Source organism: Hemiscyllium ocellatum, chromosome 1 (genome assembly GCF_020745735.1).
Source record: "Hemiscyllium ocellatum isolate sHemOce1 chromosome 1, sHemOce1.pat.X.cur, whole genome shotgun sequence".
Taxonomy (NCBI): domain Eukaryota; kingdom Metazoa; phylum Chordata; class Chondrichthyes; order Orectolobiformes; family Hemiscylliidae; genus Hemiscyllium; species Hemiscyllium ocellatum.
Window position 1 is genome coordinate 142082877 of NC_083401.1, and position 22152 is coordinate 142105028.

Sequence of the window (22152 nt, forward strand, 5' to 3'; positions counted from 1 at the left end):
GCATCCATGAGCCCAGATTTTCATTCGGGGGTTACGACTCTGAGGTTGGGAGGATTTCCAAGTCCCAAATGCCACCGTGTTACCCTTCGATATGTGAAGTGTCTTTCAGTAGGTGGCCAATCACTGGAAGGTGCACACCGGGAGTGCTTGAGAATGCTGAATAGGACGCTGTCCCTCTATTGCTGTTAAGGCAGTCCCACCAGTAGAGCGGGGCATTGTTGATTGTAGGTAAGAGAGAAGGTGCCTCATGATACCGAATTCGGCTGGAGAGACTGGAGCCAAAGGTTGCTGGGAGGAGCAAAGAAGAAATAATTCAGGCACAGTAGAGGTTTATTCCCACATAAAGCAAAAGTAGGACAAATGTATCCAGAATCCCTCATTAGACAAGGAGATAGAACATTAGATATAGAAGATGATGTGTGCCTATGACAGATGTCAGGAAAAAAAACACAATGGAAAACTATGCAGAATGTAAAGGTTTCAGATGGTAGGTTTAAAAAACAAATAAGTAAGGTAAAGAGGGACTAAGGAAAGAGACTAGACTTTGGGATTCTCATTTATGTTAGTTGCTATATAGGCCATCAATAATAAAGGGCTGGTAAAAGGAGGAATAAGACCAAAACAGGATTTACACATGAATGTTCCATTTAATTTTGCTGATGAGTCCTTTGTTTGGTAGCCTGTGAAATGCCTTTTCAAAGTCTATGTAAAATAAATGACATGACCATCATTGTTTATATAGCCTTAACCACTATCCATTTTTTTTCTCCTGTACCCTCATCCTGTTTATACTCCTTTTTAGGTCAATCCTGTACTTCAACTTTATTGTAAATCTTACATGTGTCATACGCCTAATTTTAACTGCAGCATCCTTAGTTATGCAGGAAACCCAGACTTTGGAAGACCAACTTTTCGCCCATCGAGAAATGTCTTTTATATGACCAAACCCAGTGTCATTCTGAAGTCCTGTTGTTCTGTTCATATTTCACTTAGAAGTTGTACTTTCAAAACACCGTCCCACTGAAACATCATCCACTTGTCTGACTTCATTCCCTAGAATCAGTTGCTGCACTTCTTTCTTGGTGTTTGAACTGGAAAATTACTGACAACAAAGGTCTCTTGCGTATACAGTACTTGAGAAGTTGCTCCCTCTTTTACTGTTTTCACTTTTGCTATCTCAGCTTGTACTGGAATAACAGAAATTAACAGAAATTGTAGATTTCTCAGCTTCCAGTAATATGTTTCTAAATTTGCTTTTCTATCTTCCTCTCACTATTTGATGGTATGTTCCCAGGTCAGTAATGGTTTCCTTTCTTCCTTAATTCTAACTAAATGGATCATGTTTTGGCATATCAAACACACCATCATCCCTGTCCAGTGCTACAATCATTTATTTGATCAGTACAGCCACTAACCACTCCCTCATTCATTTTTCAGTATTGTACCTTCCCTATTTGTTCTGATTAACCTGTAGCCAGAGATATCACATTCCCAATTAGACACATTTTTTTTTGGCAGTCCAGAATTAGCATGTTCTGTTATTATAAATATATAACAGCCCTTTGTTACAATTCATGCCTGCAGCTCACTAACTTTATTTACCATACTACATGCATTTAATCCCTCTCTTAGGCTATTGTGGGTCTATCTACAGCACGGGGACTGCAGTGGCCCAAGAAGGCAGCTCACTACCACGACCTTAAGGGTAACCAGGAATGGACAATAAATGCTGGCCAGCCAGCAACGCCTGTGTCCCACAAGTAATTTTTTAAAAAAGCATATGCATTGCATGTCAATTTTAAACTGCCTGGCATTTATCTCTTTTTGCCATGCAGTTTCTTTCTGTTTTTTCCCCTTTAACATTTCATCCTGATACCTGTTGCTTTGTTAGATTAATAAAGACCCCACAGGTGAAAATTAACCTTAGTAACTAATTTCCAATGCAGTGGAACCTAAAGACTACCCTCGTGCATCATTTTTCCTTCTGTGCATAACTTGTTTTACTCTGCTGTTCCTGCGGGTCCTGAAGAAGGGCTTATGCCCGAAATGTCGATTCTCCTGCTCCTTGGATGCTGCCTGACCTGCTCCACTTTTCCAGCAACACATTTTTCAGCTCTGATCTCCAGCATCTGCAGTCCTCACTTTCTCCCTCTGCTGTTCCTGTACTCACTAGCATATAGCATTGAGAATAATCCAAACATTACAAACTTTAGCCCCACACTAGTCATATAAATGATATGGCTGCAATAGCAGGTCAGAGGATAGGAATTTTGCAGTTAGTAACTCATCTCCTCAAAGCCTTTTGATCAAACTACTAAGATGGGAGTGTGATAGAATACTGTACACTTATTTTGTTTTCCGTCTCGGTGGCAGCAGTTGTAGACCATATACAGATGTCACTGCTGCAACTTGTCGAGGTTCCTGTAACAACAACTCACTCTACCAAGAAGGACAAGGGTAATAGGCATATGGGAGCACCACAATCTGCAAATTCTCCTCCTAAGTCCCAAACCAACCTGAAGAGGAACTGTTTTGCTATTGCTATTACTCCACTCTTCCTGAATCAAAAACCTAGAAATTGCTACGTAACAGCACTATGTGTGTGTGTGTACCTACTGCTGACAATTCTCTGCAGTGGCTGAAGTAGGTGACTCACTACTGCCATCTCAAGGGCAATTAGGGCAACACATGCAGGCTTTTCCAGCAATGTTCATGTCATAGAGTCATAGAGATGTACAGCATGGAAACAGACCCTTTGGTCCATGCCGACCAGATATCCCAACCCAATCTAGTCCCACCTGCCAGCACTCGGCTCATATCCCACCAAACCTTTCCTATTCATATACCCATCCAAATGCCTCTTAAATGTTGCAATTGTACCTCTTAAATACCACCACATCCTCTGGCAGCTCATTCCATACACGTACCACCCTCTGCGTGAAAAAGGTGCCCCTTAGGTCTCTTTTATATCTTTCCCCTCTCACCCTAAACCTATACCCTTTAGTTCTGGACTCCCTGCCCCAGGGAAAAGGCTTGACTTTGTCTATTTATCCTATCCATGCCCCTCATAATTTTGTAAACCTCTATAAGGTCACCCCTCAGCCTGCGACGCTGCAGGGAAAACAGCCTGTTCAGCCTCGCCCTGTAGGTCAGATCCTTCAACCCTGGCAACATCCTTGTAAATCTTTTCTGAACCCTTTCAAGTTTCTCAACATTTTTCCGATAGGAAGGAGACCAGAATTGCATGCATTATTCCTACAGCGGCCTGACCAATGTCCTGTACAGCCGCAACATGACCCCCCAACTCCTGTACTCAATACTCTGACCAATAAAATAAAGCATATTGCCTTCAATATCCTATCTACCTGCAACTCCACTTTCAAGGAGCTATGAACCTGACTCCAAGGTCTCTTTGTTCAGCAACACTCCCTAGGACCTTACCATTAAGTGTATAAATCCTGCTAAGTTTTGCTTTCCCAAAATGCAACACCTCGCATTTATCTGAATTAAACTCCATCTGCCACTTCTCAGCCCATTGGCCCATCTGGTCTAGATCCTGTTGTAATCTGAGATAACCCTCTTCACTGTCCTCTACACCTCCAACTTTGGTGTCATCTTCAAAGTTACGAATTGTACCTCTCGCGCTCGCATCCAATTCATTTATGTAAATGACAAAAAGTAGAGGGCCCAGCACCGATCCTTGTGGCACTCCACTGGTCACAGGCCTCCAGTCTGAAAAACAACCCTCCACCACTACCCTCTGTCTTCTACCTTTGAGCTAGTTCTGTATCCAAATGGCTAGTTCTCCCTGTATTCCATGAGATCTAATCTTGCTAATCAGTCTCCCATGGGGAACCTTGTCGAACGCCTTACTGAAGTCCATATAGATCACAGCTAGTGCTCTGCCCTCATCAATTCTCTTTGTTACTTCTTCAAAAAACTCAATCAAGTTTGTGAGACATGATTTCCCATGCACAGAGCCATGTTGACTATCTCGAATCAGTCCTTGCCTTTCCAAACGCACGTCCTGTCCCTCAGGATTCTCTCCAACAACTTGCCCACCACTGTCTCATGAAAGAGTTGAGATAAGGCTGTTTAATAGTGTCCTTAGCTTCTGAAAATCTAATTTTAACTCTTTAAAGGAAAGAAAAAAAATTTTTAGTCATCCATTCCAACAAAGACTGATGTTTCTGGTTGTCCCTGCCCTGCCCCAACGCAAAACCCACCCTCAAAATATTCGGTAGCCTCTGTGATATCTTACATCCTGGCACCAGGCAAGTAGCAACACACCTTACAGGACAGACTTTGGCTTTGGCAGCCACTTTGCTGCTTCACTCTGTTCAGTTGTTTCCATGTGCTTGAAATTGTACTCTCCCAAAGTGTGTTAATTGGCACAGTTATTTAGAGTGGAAAGCAGGCTTGAGGGTAGTGCTATTCTGAGTGTTTTGCACTGCCTGGCTCTTCCTACTCACTGCATGCTCACGTCTATCATCAACCGTCTGCAGTTCTGGCATGACCCACCCCCTGCAATGTGCACATCAGGAAATTCACAGCCTCCCATGTGCCCAGCAGTGACCAGAGCCACTCCTCAAACCTCGAATCACAAACTCAGTTCTCGTATTCAAGTAATTGGAAAACTTTCTGTCAAACATGAATGTCTGAAAAAATGTGGGATTTATTTATGCCCTTGGTCCTGCTAGTGGTACTCTGCACCAAGGTGTTTAGATTAGATTAGATTACATTAGATTCCCTACAACATGGCAACAGGCCCTTCGGCCCAACAAGTCCTCCGAAGAGTAATCCACCCAGACCCATTCTCCTACTCTCCATATTTACCCCAACTAATGCACCTATTGGCAATTTAGCATGGTCAATTCACCTGACCCCCACACACAGGTTTAGGGTGAGAGGGGAAAGATATAAAAGAGACCTAAGGGGCAACCTTTTCACGCAGAGGGTGATACGTATATGGAATGAGCTGCCAGAGGAAGTGGTGGAGGCTGGTACAATTGCAACATTTGGATGGGTATATGAATAGGAAGGGTTTGGAGGGATATGGGCCGGGTGCTGGCAAGTGGGACTAGATTGGGTTGGGATATCTAGTCGGCATGGACGGGTTGGATCGAAGGGTCAGTTTCCATGCTGTACATCTCTATGATTCGATGTTTGGATTGTTGATTGTCCAGTTTTAGGCATTGGGCCTAGGAGTTGTAGACAATGGGTCTGTGGTATCTCATCATCCCAGTCTCAAAGTGAAGGGATGACCCTTTAGAACTGAGATGAGAAATTTCTTCAGCCAGAGGTTAATGAATCCGCGAACTCATTGCTGCAGAGGGCTATGGAGGCCAAACCATTGAGTGTTTTTAAGTCAGGGATGGATACGTTTTTGATCAGTAAGGGGGTCAGTGTTAAAAGCAGAAGGCAGGAGAATGGGGTTGAGAAACAAATCATCCACAATCAAATTGATGGAGCAGACTTAATGGGCTGAATGGCCTAATTCTGCTCTTATATCTTATGATCATTTTAATGAATAGCCTACCTGCTCATCTGTGTCCTTTTATTTTGTATCACCTTACTCATTGTGATTATTATTTGTCCACACCAGATTTTTATTTAAATCTTTCTTATCCCTTTTATTTATTAACTTCTATTCGGATTTAATTTTATCCCCTTTAAATCTAACTATTTATTATTATGTACTTACTGTCTAAATCTGTTTAAATTACTTATCACCCTCTTCACCCTCTGTGCTAAATTCCTAATTGCCATTTCTTTAAGCAGAGACTCCCAGATATATGTATCATAAACATTTTGAATAATATCTTCCTGGATTTTTTATATTTGATTTTTAACAGGGTCAAACAGACTTTAATCATGTTCTCAATTTGTGGTTTCCCTTTTGAGCGACTTCCCAACAAATCACACTGTTGAAATGTTAGCATAATATGGCCATAAACGGTTATGGGTAATTTATCTTATGTAAAATTACCCACCTTGTTGTTTAATTTTCTATCATTTTTCTGCCAAAATACTCCATGGCTCAGCTGTTCAACTATAACAATGCCTTAGAAATGTAAGTAAAAGCCCAGGGCTCAATTAGCTTTCAATAAAGAGGAAAGGAGTTGCTTTTTAAAACAAAACTTCAAGAATGTATTACATTGAAACAGGATGGACAACACTTTGAAGTGGTATTAGTATGCTGTTGAATCTCCTTTGTGATATTCTCATTAGAGTTGGATCATCTGGAGATATTATCAAGCAGTCTTGGCATTTTCCTTACCAATGGAGAGGGGTGACACTTGAGACCTTAAATGAAGCAGCATGTTTATTCTCTCTTATAAATATGTGTGCAGCAGGTGAAACCTGATTGACATCAACACTTTTTACTTTATAATTTTAAAACACATGAATATTAAATTATTTCAATGAATTTGAATGCCAGACATTAGAGATTTCCCATTTTATGAAAAGCCTTAAATAATGCAGGTAACTGTCAGGCTTATTACAATTTTCATAACTGAGCAATTTAATGAAACGGTTAGTATATGCCATGCAGTTTTTCAGCTTCAGGGAGTTGTCATTCAACCTTTAATATTTGAATTCAACATTTTATTATTTGAATTCAACCTTTGCTGCCACCAAACTGATGAAAGGACATCATTGCAGTGCTATTAATTGGGTGACTTCACTGACTTGCAAGGTTTACTGTAATTTGAACTTTCCTTTGGGAGCTGATATCTATGTTCCAGTCCAAAATTAGCATCTCCTGTGGTCTCATAAAAAGAGCTCAGCTGTGGCTATTTTTATACCAAGTACTGATTCTGTCATTAAATTGTCTTGGAAATTAGTACAGTCTTCGGTTTATGCAGAAATAAGTGAAAGGACATTTTTTCCCCCCAAAAGTCTAAGTACTGTTTAGTCTATTTTTTAAGTCAACATAAACCTCGGTAAACTTTGACATGGGCAGGGGCTCATTGATAGCACTCTCATCTCTTGAGTAGATTCTTGTGGGTTTAAATATTACCTCAGAGACTAGAACTCCCAGCCTGAGTTGGAATGTTAGTCCTGCACTGACAGAGAAAGGTCTTCTAGATGTGCTGATAAAGTGCGACTCCCTTAGCTGCCCTCTTAAGTGAATGCAGAAGATCACATGATACTATTTATGAAAAAGAGGAAGGGAGATATACCCAGCGTTATTGCAGATACCTAACCCTGAGCCAGCACTCCCAAAAAAATATCAATCTGATTATTATCACATTGCTGTATGTATTCCCTTGCTGTGCCCAGCTTGATTGCAACATTTTCTACATCAGTGACCCACATTCAGTTGCATTTAATTCACTGTAAAGTGCTTTGGAATGTCTTGAAAATAATAGAAAGCATTATTTAAGTGCAAGTCTTTCTTTGTATGGAGGAGGACAGCAGAGCATTCTATTCTGGCATCTGAACAGGAAGTATAACTTGTGCTTAAAAAGCAATGTTAACCATTTTTAAATGAATTGATTTTATGATTTCTTTTGCTTTGTTCCATAATTTCATTGTTTGGCCTTTTCTCCTTTTTCAATCTTTGCATGCCCAAGTACAGCCTGCGTAAAGGAGTGTAACACAGGGAGGTTGTATTTCATTCACTCATCCTATTCTTCCTCGTTCTCTACATCATCTTGCTGGTCTCCATCCTCGTTATGTCCCAGCAGTAATTCCTGCTGTCACTGCATCCTGAAGATTCTGGTCACACTCTACTTTTTCACTTTTGTTTGCTCATATGTTGTATTTCTTTCCATAAACTCAGTGACACAGTGCTCAGAAAATGCAAATATTAATCAAAATGTGCACTCAATCAGTCATCCGTGTGAGTCAGAGCCCTCACAGGCCACACCTCCTTCTGGTCAGTGTAAGTCAACAAAATACCAGTCCATATGATCCGAGAGATGACTGATTTGGGGCATTAGACAAGATTAAAGACCAGTAACATTTCACAAAGACAAGAAAGGGCTGGAAAACTCGACAAGTCTGGTAGCATCTGTGGGATAGGAAAAATTAGCGTTTTAAATCTAATATGTCTTTGGAATTCCAGAACAGCAGCATGTTTGATTTGATTTATTGATGTCTCGTGTACCTAAGTACAGTGGAAAGCTTTGTTTGGACTTGAATTGGTGTATTTGTTTCTCTCTGTTTCGCAGATGCTGCCAAACCTGCTGAGTTTCTCCAGCATGCTCTATTTATAGTTCAGATCTCCAGCATTTAGTGTTTGCTTTTGTTTTACAAAGCATTGATGTTACTTTGGCCATCATAACAACAATGCACGAGATGTCTTTTTGGCTTTCAACTCCTGTGTTTGCATTTACTTTAGTGATAATATGCTTTCGTACAGTTGTCTTCAAGAGTAATGCTTTATTAGACTTGTTTGAAGTTTTTAAGCTCAGTGCCGAAGATGCAGTCATTTGGTCCAAGAATATTTTTTCATTGTTATCGCTTCAGGAAAATTTATAGAGGGAAGAGGTTTTCTGCATTACCTTCCTCTAATTATATTCATCCAGTTAGTCTACTCACCAGTTAAATTCATCTGCCAGAAATGTAACTTTGGTCTCCTTATCTCCTCACACCCGGATCCCTTTACCTTAGGCATTCATGATGCCCTAGAATTATATCTTTCTCTAAAGCCATTATACCCTTCCTAATTCTACATATTGCTACTATTTCTGTCTTGCTCATGTTCTGTACAATCACAGGATATGTTCCTTTTATATCTGTCTTTTGTGCTGAATGTTGGCATACAATAAAAATTTTGATTTTAAGAATAAAATGATTTCTAGACAAAAAATGGACAAAAGTGCACATGGTTTGCCCTTGCTATCCCTAATAGTCACAAGAAACAAGAATGGAGTTTTTGAATAATCATAATGATTTATCTGTTTGTCTATCACAGTACCAGACATGGAATAATAACAGATTGAGATGGTAAATGACTTTATCGAGCCTGTCCCAAACAGACAGACAGACAACGCGTTCTATGAACATATAAAAGCTATCCATATCTCCTGAAAGCATGTGATTTCCTGGGGTAGTAAAACAAATTAAACACGTGAATCAAACTGGGCAATTCCTATTTCAGTCTGCCCCGGTCTTCCTCCACCAACTCCTCCACACTCCACACCAAACCTCTCCAGGGCGATTGAACTTGCTCATGATGCTAGTCTCGGTCCTTGCCCCTCAGTGTCTGCCTTTTCCACAAACCAGAAACAAGTCTACCTCTCACTTGAAATAATTCAGTAAATCACATCAGGAGTGGAATGGTGACAGGGATCAGAGGTTAGAAGCTGAGGAGGTCAAGAAGTCAAAGGCGATGAAATGGTTATCACAAAGACTTCAGTGGAGGTGATCAGAAGATTGACATGGTTGGGTGTGGGATTTGGGAGATTGGAGGCTGCTGAGCAGTATAGAAGGATCATGGAGTGATATCTGAACACTGAAGCAGACAGATGGATTTAGCAGGCAAGCAGAAAAGTACTGAACCTAATATCTTTGTCTCCATTTAGTAGGCTCTCAAGTCCATGTGTTGAGAGTTGAGTTTAAAGCAATGGGTAAACATGAGAGAGAGAGCCTCATTCTAAAAAGTGGGCGGCACAGTGGCATAGTGGTTAGCACTGCTGCCTCACAGCGCCAGAGACCTGAGTTCAATTCCCGCCTCAGGTGACTGTGCAAACTCCACACAGTCATTCTCCCCGTGTCTGCATGGGTTTCCTCTGGGTGCTCCGGTTTCCTCCCACAGTCCAAAAATGTGCAGATTAGGTGAATTGGCCATGCTAAATTGCCTGTAGTGTTACGTGAAGGGGTAAATGCAGGGGAATGGATCTGGGTGGGTTGCGCTTCGGCGGGTCGGTGTGGACTTGTTGGGCCGAAGGGCCTGTTTCCACACTAGATTAGTAATCTAGTAAAACTTCTGTCGTGCTCGCTCATTATTTGTGCTTAAAAGCTGCAAGTGGGATTCAGATTTTTATATTATTTGGCTGCAATTCCTTTGGTTGCATTTCTTCACATTGTTTCTTTAGGTCTGTTATGATTTACTCTCTGCAAATTTTGGCCAGGCCACGTCATACAGTTCGTGTTCTGGCTAAAGTGAAGTCACAGGTTGTTGATTGCATGACCCCACTCTTTAGCATTAGAAGATATATAACTTCTTAACCTTTCTTCCAGTGAGAACATGCTAATGTTGCATCATCATCTCCACATAATCCAACTCCTCCATTTCCACAATTACCCTTCCTTTTCCTTGCAATAACTGCAATATGTATTTTTATACTGCACTAACCAGAACTGTATGCAGTATTCCAAGTGAGATCACTCATTGATTTAAAAAGTGGCAATTTGCTGCATTAATTTGATATAATTTGCAGTATTTTCTGGCAACTGTGCTGGTTGTAATAAATGTCAGATGTTCCCTCTGTAACAAGGTCCAGTTCATTTTCTGGATCAAGGATGTTACTTAGCGCATCCCTGATTTAAAAAAAACTAAGCCAAAATATTATTACAAACTTTAATAGCCCACTGTACCATCATTTCAGTGACTTTCCTGTCTAATATCATTTTTTAAAAATACAAATATTTTCATTCTCTTGCCAATTAAATAAGAAAGTTTCCTTTATCATTTGATTTTCTTTTCACACTCCAGTCATTGCTTTTTTTAGAAAAAAATTCATGTCTGCAATTTGAGAAATGCAGAGAGGGCAGCAATTATTACCAGTCCATAATTCCCCTTAAGAAGGTGGTAATGAGCTACCTCCATCAACTGCTGTACTACTCGTGTTGTAGGTAAACCCACACTGCTGTTGGTTTGGGGGTGGTGGTGTTGAGAGTTCGAGGACTTTGACCCAGTGACAGTGAAGGAGGAGTGGTATCAGCGTGGTATCTGACTTGGAGAGAAGCTTGCAGATAATCATGTTCTAATTGCATCTGGGTGCTCTTTTCTTTCTAGGTGGCAGATCTTGCAGATTTGGGAGGTGCTATCAAAGAAGTCATGGCAAATTTGTGATGCAGATTTTATTTGGTATAATCTGCAAATCTCGACATACTTTAACTCCAGTCTGTGTTTTAAGACAGATTGGTGCTTGGCACCAGTTCCTATAGCAGTGCAGAGACAAGAGACACTCTTATTTATTGCATTAACTGGATGATACTATACCTCCCAAGGCTGGGTGAAAATACATATTTGAGGTGCGGACTCTAGTTCAAGTAGCTTTGTTTTCATCATGTAGCTACATGAACAGAACATGGATCAATATTACAAGATATTCTCTCCTCTTGTTAATGTATAAATAACAGATGCACTTTCTAAATATATGTTTTTGAATAACAAACCACTTACCGCAAGCTCCTCTCTGGTTTTATCCCTTTTTGGTAAGGTTTGTACTGAATTTAAAGCCAAATGGTCATTCAAGTGTTGGCTGTGAGCTACACATTCACACTTTTTACTAAAACAGCCTTTGGGCTACCAACATAAGCTCATATAATGAGTCTGTTGTGTGCCGGGTTGGTGAATTGGAGCTCTTTTCCAGCTACACTTCTGAACTGACATCGTCCTGCTGACATTTTGCCTGCTTGATCTGGATAATAACCCTTTAATGATGATTCTAACATAACCAGGAGACTCCTGAGCGGTCAAATGTAGGGGACAACAATGAGGAAGCTGCATGGATGGCCTCCATCTTAGACACAAAATGAACTCTTCACAACTGGTGTTGGAGGTGTGGGAATTAGGGATTTGTGGAGATGGTTTATACTGAAGGGTAGGATTTTGGATTGCCTTGAATAGTCAATCAGTCAATCAGTTGCATGCCAATTGCACTGACGTATATGGCATTCTGACTTTAAGAAGTATAAATAGGAACGGTACTCGGGAAACTGTGGGTAGAAGATAATAAGTTGGTTGGAACAAAGTTAAGTGAAATCAGAGGCAAAAGAGAACTTCAACCACAGGTTTGAATTAGTGGAGGATTGTGGAGAGAATTTAGAGAACTGAATACTGTTCAGCCCTTCTAATCTGCTTTGTCAATCAATGAGAGCTTGACTGATCTAATCATTGCTTTGATTCACTTTGTCTTCCTGTTCATCATAACCTTAGATCAAAAACCAAGGCTGAAAATTCCAAAGATTAACAGCTACGAATTTCAGTATTAAAGGAACGTGTGTGTGGGAATCTAGAACAAGGGGTCAAGCATCCTTTCACCAAGTACCCTGTCAAAACGACACAGAATTTTAGGCATTTCAAAAATATCATCTGTCATGTGTCAAAACTCTGAATGCCCAGCTTCTTGATCTTTGTAAGACAAGACCTTCAGCCAAAGAGTCGAGCACTATCTTTGAACTGCCTCCAATACAATGTATGCAACCTGACACAAGAACACCAAGACTGTAGTCTACTTTAGTTGTGGTCTCACCAATGTTCGGTGCACTTGTAGCAAGACTTTATACTCCATCCTGCTTGCAATGAAGGCCAACATTCTATTTGCTTTCATCGACCTCCATGATAGCTTCTTGCAATTTATCAATAAGAGTGCCCAGATCTCTGGACTGCAATAGTCTGTAGTCTCTCTCTCGTTAAACACTAATCTGTTTTTTCTATTCTTCTTTGCACTTGGCACAAGTGCTCTAATTTTCCTGCATTATATTCTTTACCCAATTAATATTTTTTCCTTTGTAGATTCTTTGCTTAGACCCCAGTAAAAATTTCTCCCAGTGTGGGCTACGGCAAGATTTGTGGTGGAATTGGGTGAGAAATCTGACTACTTCTATGTCAGGAGCAATTTGCACAATTTTTTATCTCAAGCGGTGTGGCACGATTCACACTATGCAGCCAATTTGCAGGTTTTATTGCTTGTTAACAGTCCGTCTCTCCTCATTAATATTCAGCCTATTGGGGGCGGGCAGCAGTTTAGGTGAAGGACTGTTGAGTGCCAAACTCCTCATCAAGATAGACAGTGAGAAATCTGCATGTCGCATAAGATCAAATTGCACATAATCTGTAACCCCAGAAACATCTCTTATGCACCAACACCAGCACTGAGCATTTTCCAACTCTGCACAGCCCTGTGGTACCTCTTGGACTGGCAGTACCCTCTGAAGCAGTGGGTGGACCACCAACTAGCATGGAAATTCTGCAGCAGGAGAACTTTGTATACTCTTGAACTGGGTCAGGCTGCTCACTTGCTGTCTTAGTGCTCGCTTACTTGTCATCTATCTACATGCTTGCAGGATTCAATGCTTTGCCTTGCCAATTAGCACCGTCACACTACCAGGCATCTCCCCTCTGTCAGTCAGCAGTCCTCGGTCAAGGAGAGCCGGGGTGGGGGGGGGGGGGGGTGGAAATCTTGCCATCGAATGTGCTGCATCAATCTCTCAACTACGCCCTGTGCCAGCAGATTACATGGTGAACACACGTGCAGCAAGTGAGTGAGCATGTTTCAGAGCTTTGAGAATGGTTCTCATGGACATCCATGAAGGCATCAGTTAGTTGGGGATGCTGGCACTGTAAGTCAAGGGCAGCCTGGGGGATTGGCTGTGGTCTGGTGTCTGAGCCCCATCATGGAGTCAGTCCATCTGCAGACTGGGGAGTAGGTTACTGACCATCCTGTAGCTCAGTGGCGGCCAGTCCAGCATGTAGGGCATTTCTCAGTCAGGGCTGTCCTGTCAAGTCACTCCAAGGAGAGCTATGATCAGTCCGAGCGAAAGAAGGGGTAGGATACAAGGCATAGGAGAGAGACCTGATAAGTTAATCTTTTGGAGTGAGGGGCTGCAGGGAAGGGAGGGTTGCAGGTATGAAGGAGGGAGTCAACAGTATTATCAAGGCGAGGGAGGAAATATGGTAAATAACGGATGAGGTGGGCTGTGGTGAGGGGCATCCTGGCTCCTCGGTGGGGCAATGAGTGACTACGCCTGGTATGGTCACCTCATACACCAGGGCTGAGGCGTAAAGGTGCATGTAGATAGGATGGGCTGCTGCAAAGAGCAAGGGGGCTTGGAGGCTCGGGCTCTCACTGATATCTTCCGGCTGAGGCTGCAAGTCGCTGTCCGAGCAGCGTGCACTGTCACCTTCCATCGTGCAGGGAATCGAGCCTGGTGGGCAGCAAAGTCTGTTGATTATGGAGGTGTGACTGGGTAACCCCACTCCCACCCCACCGGGAGGCACTTGTGTCTGGAAGACCCAAATATGCCAAGGGTTGTCTTGCCAAAGCCAAAGTAACCATTCTCAGTGTGAGTTTCCAAGGTCAGAGGCAGAGTAGAGGGCTCACCACCTCTGCAGTGTCCTCAGGGCAGATTTCCGAGGGCCCTGCATCTTGTTCCCCCTCAATCTGGGCCCCTCTAGGCCACTTGGAGTGAGTGCCAGGTTCCCCATACCCCTTCACATCCCTTCAGTCCTGAGGACCGATACCCGGGACAGTAAAATGCAGGGGTGTGCACCTCTCTAGCAAACTCTGAGGGTGCCCAGCCTGGCTGTTCATAGCAACCTCCAACCTATCCATGGAGGCAGACACTGCTATGCTGTAACTGCTGGTCAACAAGAGCCATTGCTTCCCATTTTGCTTCCTGCTCCTGTCCCTCCCTGTGCTTGTGGGGACATCACGACAACACAGGCTGCTCTCCTGCCTGGGCCTGAGCAGGAGCCTGGTCTCCTGCCTGTCCCTGAGAGGCAGTGGCCTGGGTTTTTTCAAAGAATTCCTTCAGTGTGGAAGCAGGCTATTTGGCCCATTGAGTCCACACTGACCCTCTTAAGAGCATGCCATCCAGGCCTACCTTATCCCTGTAACCCTGCATGGCTAACCCACCGAGCTTACACATCTCTGAGCACTATGGGCAATTAAGCATGGCCAGTCCACCTAAGTTGCACATCTTTGGACTGCGGAAGCAAACCAGAGCACCCGGAGGAAACCCGACCAGACACTGGGAGAATGTGCAAACTCCGCACAGACAGTCGCCAAAGCCTGGTCTTGAACCTGGTTATCTGGTGCTGTGAGGCAGCAGTGCTAACCACTGAGTCCCCATGTCATATCCTGTAGGAGCAATCCCAGTCTTCCCCTCAAGGGACAAAACACTCTCCTTTTGGTGGATGAGGAGCTGCGTTTGGACAACACCAACCCTAAGGAATCGAATGAAGTAAATTGGGTGGCATGGCTGTTACAGGTGGGTGATAGGCGTTGAATATTCTGAAGGAGTGAGAAGTCACTGCAGAGGCTGTAAAAGGTTATTGTTGAGAGAGTTTGGGGAAAACCAGAGTTAGTGACTGAAGGTGTTGCAGGCAATAGCGAGAGTGGCAGGACATAAGCTGCAGTATAATGAACCAGATGGCTTTGGAATGTCAGTAGTTGGCTGTGTGCACAGTGGCCTTTTAAAGATGGCATTATCTCAAAGAATGCTATTTGGATACCCACTGAGTGGTGAATGGTCATGAAAATGACGTATGGTAAGATGTAGTGGAAATCAGACATGAAAGGTAGCTCACTGACGTTGTGGGTAATTAATATGCCATCTTTGGTAAGATATGTTCAGAGAACTCATTAGGCGTTGTGGTGAAAACCCTGCTTTAAAATAAAACTTGATCCAACTCATACTGGGCCAAAGAAGATTTGTGTCCTCAAAAATTGCTTTTGTACCTATTTTTGTATCAACAGCAATTTTGGACATACTACACCCTGCAGCAAATGTTTACCTCGGTCAAAAAGTTCAATTCCCAGCTATCCCAGAGGGGAGTACCAGTTCTACTGTCCCCCTCCTCTGCGCTCCCCTGCACCTCATCCTTTCTCCCCTGTAACACCACCTTACTCACTCCTCTCTATCCAATCTTGCTCCAGACCTCTGAAACCCCCATCCTTGTTTTCGCCCCAATTGCTACCATCCACACACCTCCATCCTCACCCCTCTCCCCACCCATCCTCGCTCCCCTCCCCCTAAAATCGCACTCGGGGGCCCCCCCCCCAATGCTCACTCCCATCTGCCACCACCCTCCCCTCTCCTGTCCCCTCAGTCCTCACTGCTCCTCCCACCGACCAGTCCTTGCTCCCCGTGATCCTTGTTCTCTTCGCTCCCCTCCTCTCATTCATCGCTCCTCGACCTCTTCTGCAAACCTCTATCCTCTTTCCCCCCCCCCAATCCTTGCTCCCCACACTTCCACTCTTCGCACCCTCCCCCAGTCCTCTTTCCTCTCCCCTCTCTTCTCCCCCCCCACGCCAGTCTTCTCTCGTCTCCTTCCTCCTATTCCTCCCCCCCCACCCTGTCCTCTCACCTCTTTCCCCCCCCCATCCCCTCTTCTCCCATCCCCACCCCTAGTTCCCTCTCCTCTCCTCGCCCCAGTTCCTTTTCCTCTTTTCCCACCCCCAGTTCCCTCTTCTCCCATCCCCACCCAGTCCTCTCTCCTCTCCCCACACCTCCCACACATCGCTCCCTCCCCTGTCCTCTCTCCTTTCCCCCACCCCCAGTCTTCTCTCCTCTCAACCCCCAAGTCCTCCCCCTCCAGTTCTCTCTCCTTTCCCTACCCTCAGTCCTCTTCCCTACCCTCAGTCCTCTCCCCTCCCCAGTCCTCTCCCCTCCCCAGTCCTCTCCCCTCTCCCCAGTCTTCTCTCCTCTTCCCCTCTCCCCCCAGTCTTCTCTCCTGTTCCTTACTCCCCCATTCCTTGCTCCCTGCTACACTCCCCACCTCCTCTCCCCTCCCTGATTCTCCTGCTTCTCGAATGCTGCCTAACCTGTGTTTTTTCAGCTCCCCACTCTACTGGCTTCCAGCATCTGCTGTCCTCACTTTCACTATTCCTATCCCCACTAGTCCTCGCTCCCCCACCTGTTCTTCCTCCCCGCCCCCACCCCCACCAGTCCTCACTCCTTCTCCCCCCATCGATCAGTCCTCGATCCACCTTCTCCTCCCTCAAAACCCTCCCTTTCACACCCCCCCCCCGCCCCGTGTTAGAACATATCTGAACAGTTTGCTAAAAACAACTGCACCAGCTCCTAGTCCAAGTTATTAATTTTAGCTTGAAAGCAGTTGAGGGGTCTTCTGTAGTATAACTCCACTCACCACTCATTTGCCATAACGAAAGTGACTCAGTTATCCCAATTCTCTGGCTTTTAATCAACTGAACAACAATATCCAATCGAAGTGCTTCTTAACTGAATCACTCTTTTCATGCATCAATGGTACATTGCATTAGTAGAACATAGTGTTGCAAAATTCAAAGGTGGCTTTCAGAGTAATTTATAAGGGAGGTTTGAAACCTTCATTGGCCATGCTATTTCCTCAGCAAGTGTCTCACAAGAACACTTGTAGCCGACCTTTGGTTGTACTTGTCAGTAGTTAAATATCCACTGATACAAGGCTGGCTGCCTCACCTACCACATGAATGTAAACAAGATATTTCCATTCACTCTGGCCATAATTACAGGACATTTCACTAACAAATTACAGTACTTTGCATTGAGCAGGTGTGGCTGGATGCAGTAATTTGCTGGAGAGCTGCTCCGTGGCCTTCGGATGTAGATATTCATGTAGATCGCTGCAAGCATTCGAGGCAGTTCTCTCTTGGCAAGCAAATAAATATTACTTATTCTAAGATGTTACGATCGCAATCCTGATACTAGTGTAGCTAGCGCCACGTAGTCTGAACAATAGGACATATTGCATTGCTGCACTCTGTGGTTATTGTTAAGAGTGTTGGAAGATTTTTTTTCCCTAAATCCATTTAATGTGAGAGAAAAGGATTTTTATTGTATGACTGAGTATTGCTGAGGAAGTGATGAGCTCAATAACAGGTAGGAAATTAGTGATCAAAACTGATTCCAACAAACTGTAAATGGCAAGGACCAGCATCAATACTCAACAGCTGCCCTTGTTGTTAATTTATCCTCTGACATTTTGATAATGTTGATAATTAATGCTGTTCAATGTGTTTTACAAAGTGCACAATTTGAAAGCAATACTGTAATGATGAAAATACGTTGTCTTAACTTTGTTTGTAAGGACAGATGATTTAATTGCTTTTTGAGTGCATTATTCTGATTTTTGCACAATAGTATGATGGCCGTTACATGTGGCATTTTCAGTTGTGTTTTTTCTGCACACACGCACACTTCGGAATGAATAAGGGGTCCCTGTAAATCTTGAATATTTTTTAATAAGCACATATAATATTACGTGAACTGTCTTTTATCAAATACCTGGTTTCAGAAATCAGACATTAGTGGGGAAATCGGGCCAGAGCAAGAGGAGGATTATAGAGACAAACCAGGGCTGGAGGGAAATGAAAACAATTACTTTGTGATTTGAAGATCTGAGTGGAGAAATCTGTGGTGTTCTTGAAATTTTTATTACTGTTTTTAATATCTACCTGCCATGTTCATCCTTAGCACGCAAACAAGAAATTATTAAAGTTACAGAGCAACTGATTGAAGCCATTAACAATGGAGATTTTGAAGCCTACACGTAAGTATTTGTTTGTTTCCATTGTCCATATTGGGTTAATTTATTCTATTCCATCCCATTCTAGGATGTACAGTCTGAATTTTTGTACAGCATCGATGTTAATTCATATGAAACTGTTTTTTTGCTATGCATTCCTTCAATTGCATAACTACTAAAAAATTATCCCTGAAATATTCACTTTTCATCCAGAGTTTACGATTGTAATAACCAGCAACTCAGTGAGGGGGACATCATGTCGTAGCAGAATCTGAAGCATTAGCAATATTGTTAGTGCTCCGGCTTAGAGATGTACAACAAAAATTGATTCTATGACACTAGTTTTCACACACAGGAAGGGGAAGGAGTATTGCAATTGGATCCATGCCTCAATTTAATACATCTCCAGTCACGGCTTGGGTAGTTGATGGATTGAAGTCACAGCTGGAGATCCACAGGGACAGTCCTTGGCTGTCATAGTGTAGAAGGTCATCACAGACTTGAGATTGGTGGTGGAACAGAGGTCTCTTTCTGTGTTCTGGAGGGAGGTGCTTTCCTGCTTGGGGCAAAGAAGGCTCCACAAGCAACGTCAAACAATCATTTTTTTCTACCTTTATGTCATGGCCAGCAGTCTCTTTCCAGACAGTCACTGCTTCCCTGGGGAAGCCTGCTGGAAAGAGTAACTTAGTGTAGGCAGAAAGACAGCGGGCTCAGAGAGAGTAAGTGGCTGACCTCATTTTAATTGTCTCCCCAGCTCAGTATCCCCACATGTCTCTGACGGTCTTGAATGGCTACTATGGCAAGTTCTTGCAACCGATGAGAGAGCCTAATTTTGTAGACCCATCATATTCCAATTGTTTTGTTGGAACTTCAATCTCTACTCCCCATAAGTCCCCGTTTCAACATTTTCCAGTCAAATAAATAGTTTAATGATCTACTTCCTGGCTATCTCAATCCATTGTCAAGTTCCAAGGGATGCCTGAGATTAGCTCTTGAAGAGCAGTCCTTCATTTTGATTGTTCATGATATTCTTTACTTACTGATTTAAAAAAGAACCTTATGGCATAGCACAGCAAGTTACGATGCAGGTAGAGCAAGTTGTTAGGGAGGCAAGACAAGAAAGTGGAGCTCAGGCCATGATTGGGTCTTGATCCTATTGAATGGCAGGACATGCTTGAGAGGCCTGACTGCCTACTCTTACTGCTATTTCTTATGTTCTCACACTGAGACACCAAATGTACAAGCTGTTGCATTCAGATTGCATTTGAGATTCAGAGACAAATTCGAAGAGAACTAAATCTAAAGTCCCACTCAAACACCTAATGAGGTGACTTATTCTTCCATGGAACTGTATTGTATTTCATACTGAAAAATTCCATAACCTGTCCAAAAAGAATGACATTTTGCCTTTTAAAAATACTCCATATACAAATCTCTATTTGTGCACATATATAATGTAGATGCCAAAACCTTCAATATCTGGATTGTCAGAGATTGGCAGTACTTTGGAGGTACGCATCAGGACCCTGTAGATGTCCGATGGTGTACACTTACATGGGAAGGTCCAGGTTCTGATCGACTGGAACCTCTGCAAAAGTCTCTCCCACTGATCTCAACATCAGAATCTTCAGGCAAATATGCAGACTTAACTGGATACTTAATGTCTGGTCTAATTTGGCAGTTAGTTAGCCAAATCACCCTACCCTCATTGCACACCCAGTCCCTGCTGACCCAATTACTCTATCTGACCACACTCCCTGACAAACCCAATTCGTCCATGTCACTTACCCACCCTCTATTCACCCAGCCATCTATTCACCCACACACTAATCCATTCATTTACTCAGACTTAAAAAATAGTTAACCTGAAAGCAGCAGCGACTGTATTTGAAAAGGAGGGCATCTTCACCCAACTTTTGTGATCTTATCCAGTGAATCCCTACACTGACCCAGCAAAGCTTCAGTTGAGGAGAATATTGCAAGAAAATCAGTTTCCAGGAGCCTTTGCAGACAGTGGCAGTGCATACACTATCATTATCAGATTGGAATACTTGGAGCCATATTCTGTTTTCACTGTATTGAATTGATAGAAAGCAGTCTTAGCGTTGAACAAAACCACTGAGAATGGCATACAATTGAAGTGAAATATTGATAACTCAATGTTTCAGTAAGTTTACCTCTCATTTTTTTTAAGCTCCAATCGGCACAGGCCCAACTTACTAATTCCCTCCTCCTAAGGCACTCCTTTCAAACTAATGGAAAGGTCATAATCATGTGAACGCTATGCCTTTCCTATTAGCTGAATTTACATGCTAGCTTTTTATGATGTATGCTTGAAGGCTCCCAAAACCCCCTCTATGGTAGCTTTCTATAATCTTTCTCCCTTTAAATAAAATTCAGCACTTTTATTCTTTCTGCCAGAGTATGTAACTTTACACTTTCTCACATTATATTGCATGTGCTGAATTTTTGCTTACTTGTTTAATGTGTCTGTATCCCTCTCTAGACTCTGTCACTCTTACACTTATTTTTGTCATCTGCAAACTTGACTATAGTATGTTGACTTTCCTCATCCAAGTCATTAAAATAAATTCTAAACAGTTGTGAACCCAGCTTTGATCCCTATGGCACTCCACAAGTTACAGTCGCTATCCTGAAACTGCCTCCTTCGTCCCAACTTAGCCTTGTAGTAGTTAGCTAATCGTCTATCCATAATAATATATAACCTCCAAATCATGGGCTGTTGTGCTATTATCTTATCAAATACTTTCAGAAAATCCAAATATCTGATTCCCTTTTATATCACTTCATACCACCTCTAAGAATTCCAATAACTTTGTCAGGAATGATTTTCCTTTTGTGAAGCTTTGCTGACTCTACTTGATCATTTTAGAGAATGTTTTCTGTACTGAGTATTCAGAAAAATGTGTCCCAAAGTCAAATTAAATGTTAGTGTTGCTTGAAACAGATTACACTTGTGGAAGCTATGAGAAACCACAGAGAAGATGCAAGAAACTACCGCTAAAACAAAAAAATGAGAGGCAAAGGGAATTAAAAAAAAGAGCTGTAGTAGCCAAATATAACACTTTTATATCAGCAAAGGTTTATTGAGGAAGAATTGACTTTTCAAGTGGAATTTAAGCTGAAAATTTGTTTTAAAATGGTCTTTAGTAACTATTTCCAAGAAAGGTACTAGTAACAAGCCATCAGTAAAAGAATACTCCACAACTAAACAAAACTAAGAGTATTGTGAGATTCTATGAGTGCAGCTCCTTTAAAATAAATTTCTGTGATTCCTTAAACAAAGTCATGTACTTTGGATCTAAAGCTCAGATCTGTGGAAAATGAAAGGGATTTGGGTGCCCATTACAAAACTCATTCAAAGCTGTTAAGTAGTATAAAACATAAATATGCTGTTGGCTTTTCTGTCAAGGGACCTGGAATAAAAGGATAGAAGTTGTTCTTAAGTTGCACAAGTCTTGGTCAGCCACTTCCTTGAGTATGATTTTCACATTTGTTCATTATCCTCCAAAGCTGAAGTTCAGAGTGCAAATCTGTCAGAAAAATATTATTGAAGGATTATCCAAACAGGTTACATAAACCTGGCTTATGTTCACTAAACCTTATATGACTGTGAGGTCATCTGTTTAAGTTGCTTGAAATAATTACCTTTGAAAAAGATAAGTGGTAATTGCAAAATAACTGTTTCCTCTGATGCA

At 42.4% G+C, this 22152-nt stretch overlaps 1 protein-coding gene across 13 annotated transcripts in view; it reads left to right on the top strand.

Moving 5' to 3' along the window:
* LOC132816629 (calcium/calmodulin-dependent protein kinase type II subunit delta) overlaps window positions 1–22152 on the top strand; it is a 311557-nt gene that overhangs the window by 282299 nt on the left and 7106 nt on the right. For all 13 annotated transcript variants that reach the window (XM_060826454.1, XM_060826470.1, XM_060826504.1 and 10 more), the window contains one exon: window positions 18382–18457. In XM_060826454.1, the coding sequence (XP_060682437.1) occupies window positions 18382–18457 (76 nt within the window). The remainder of the gene's footprint in view (window positions 1–18381; window positions 18458–22152) is intronic.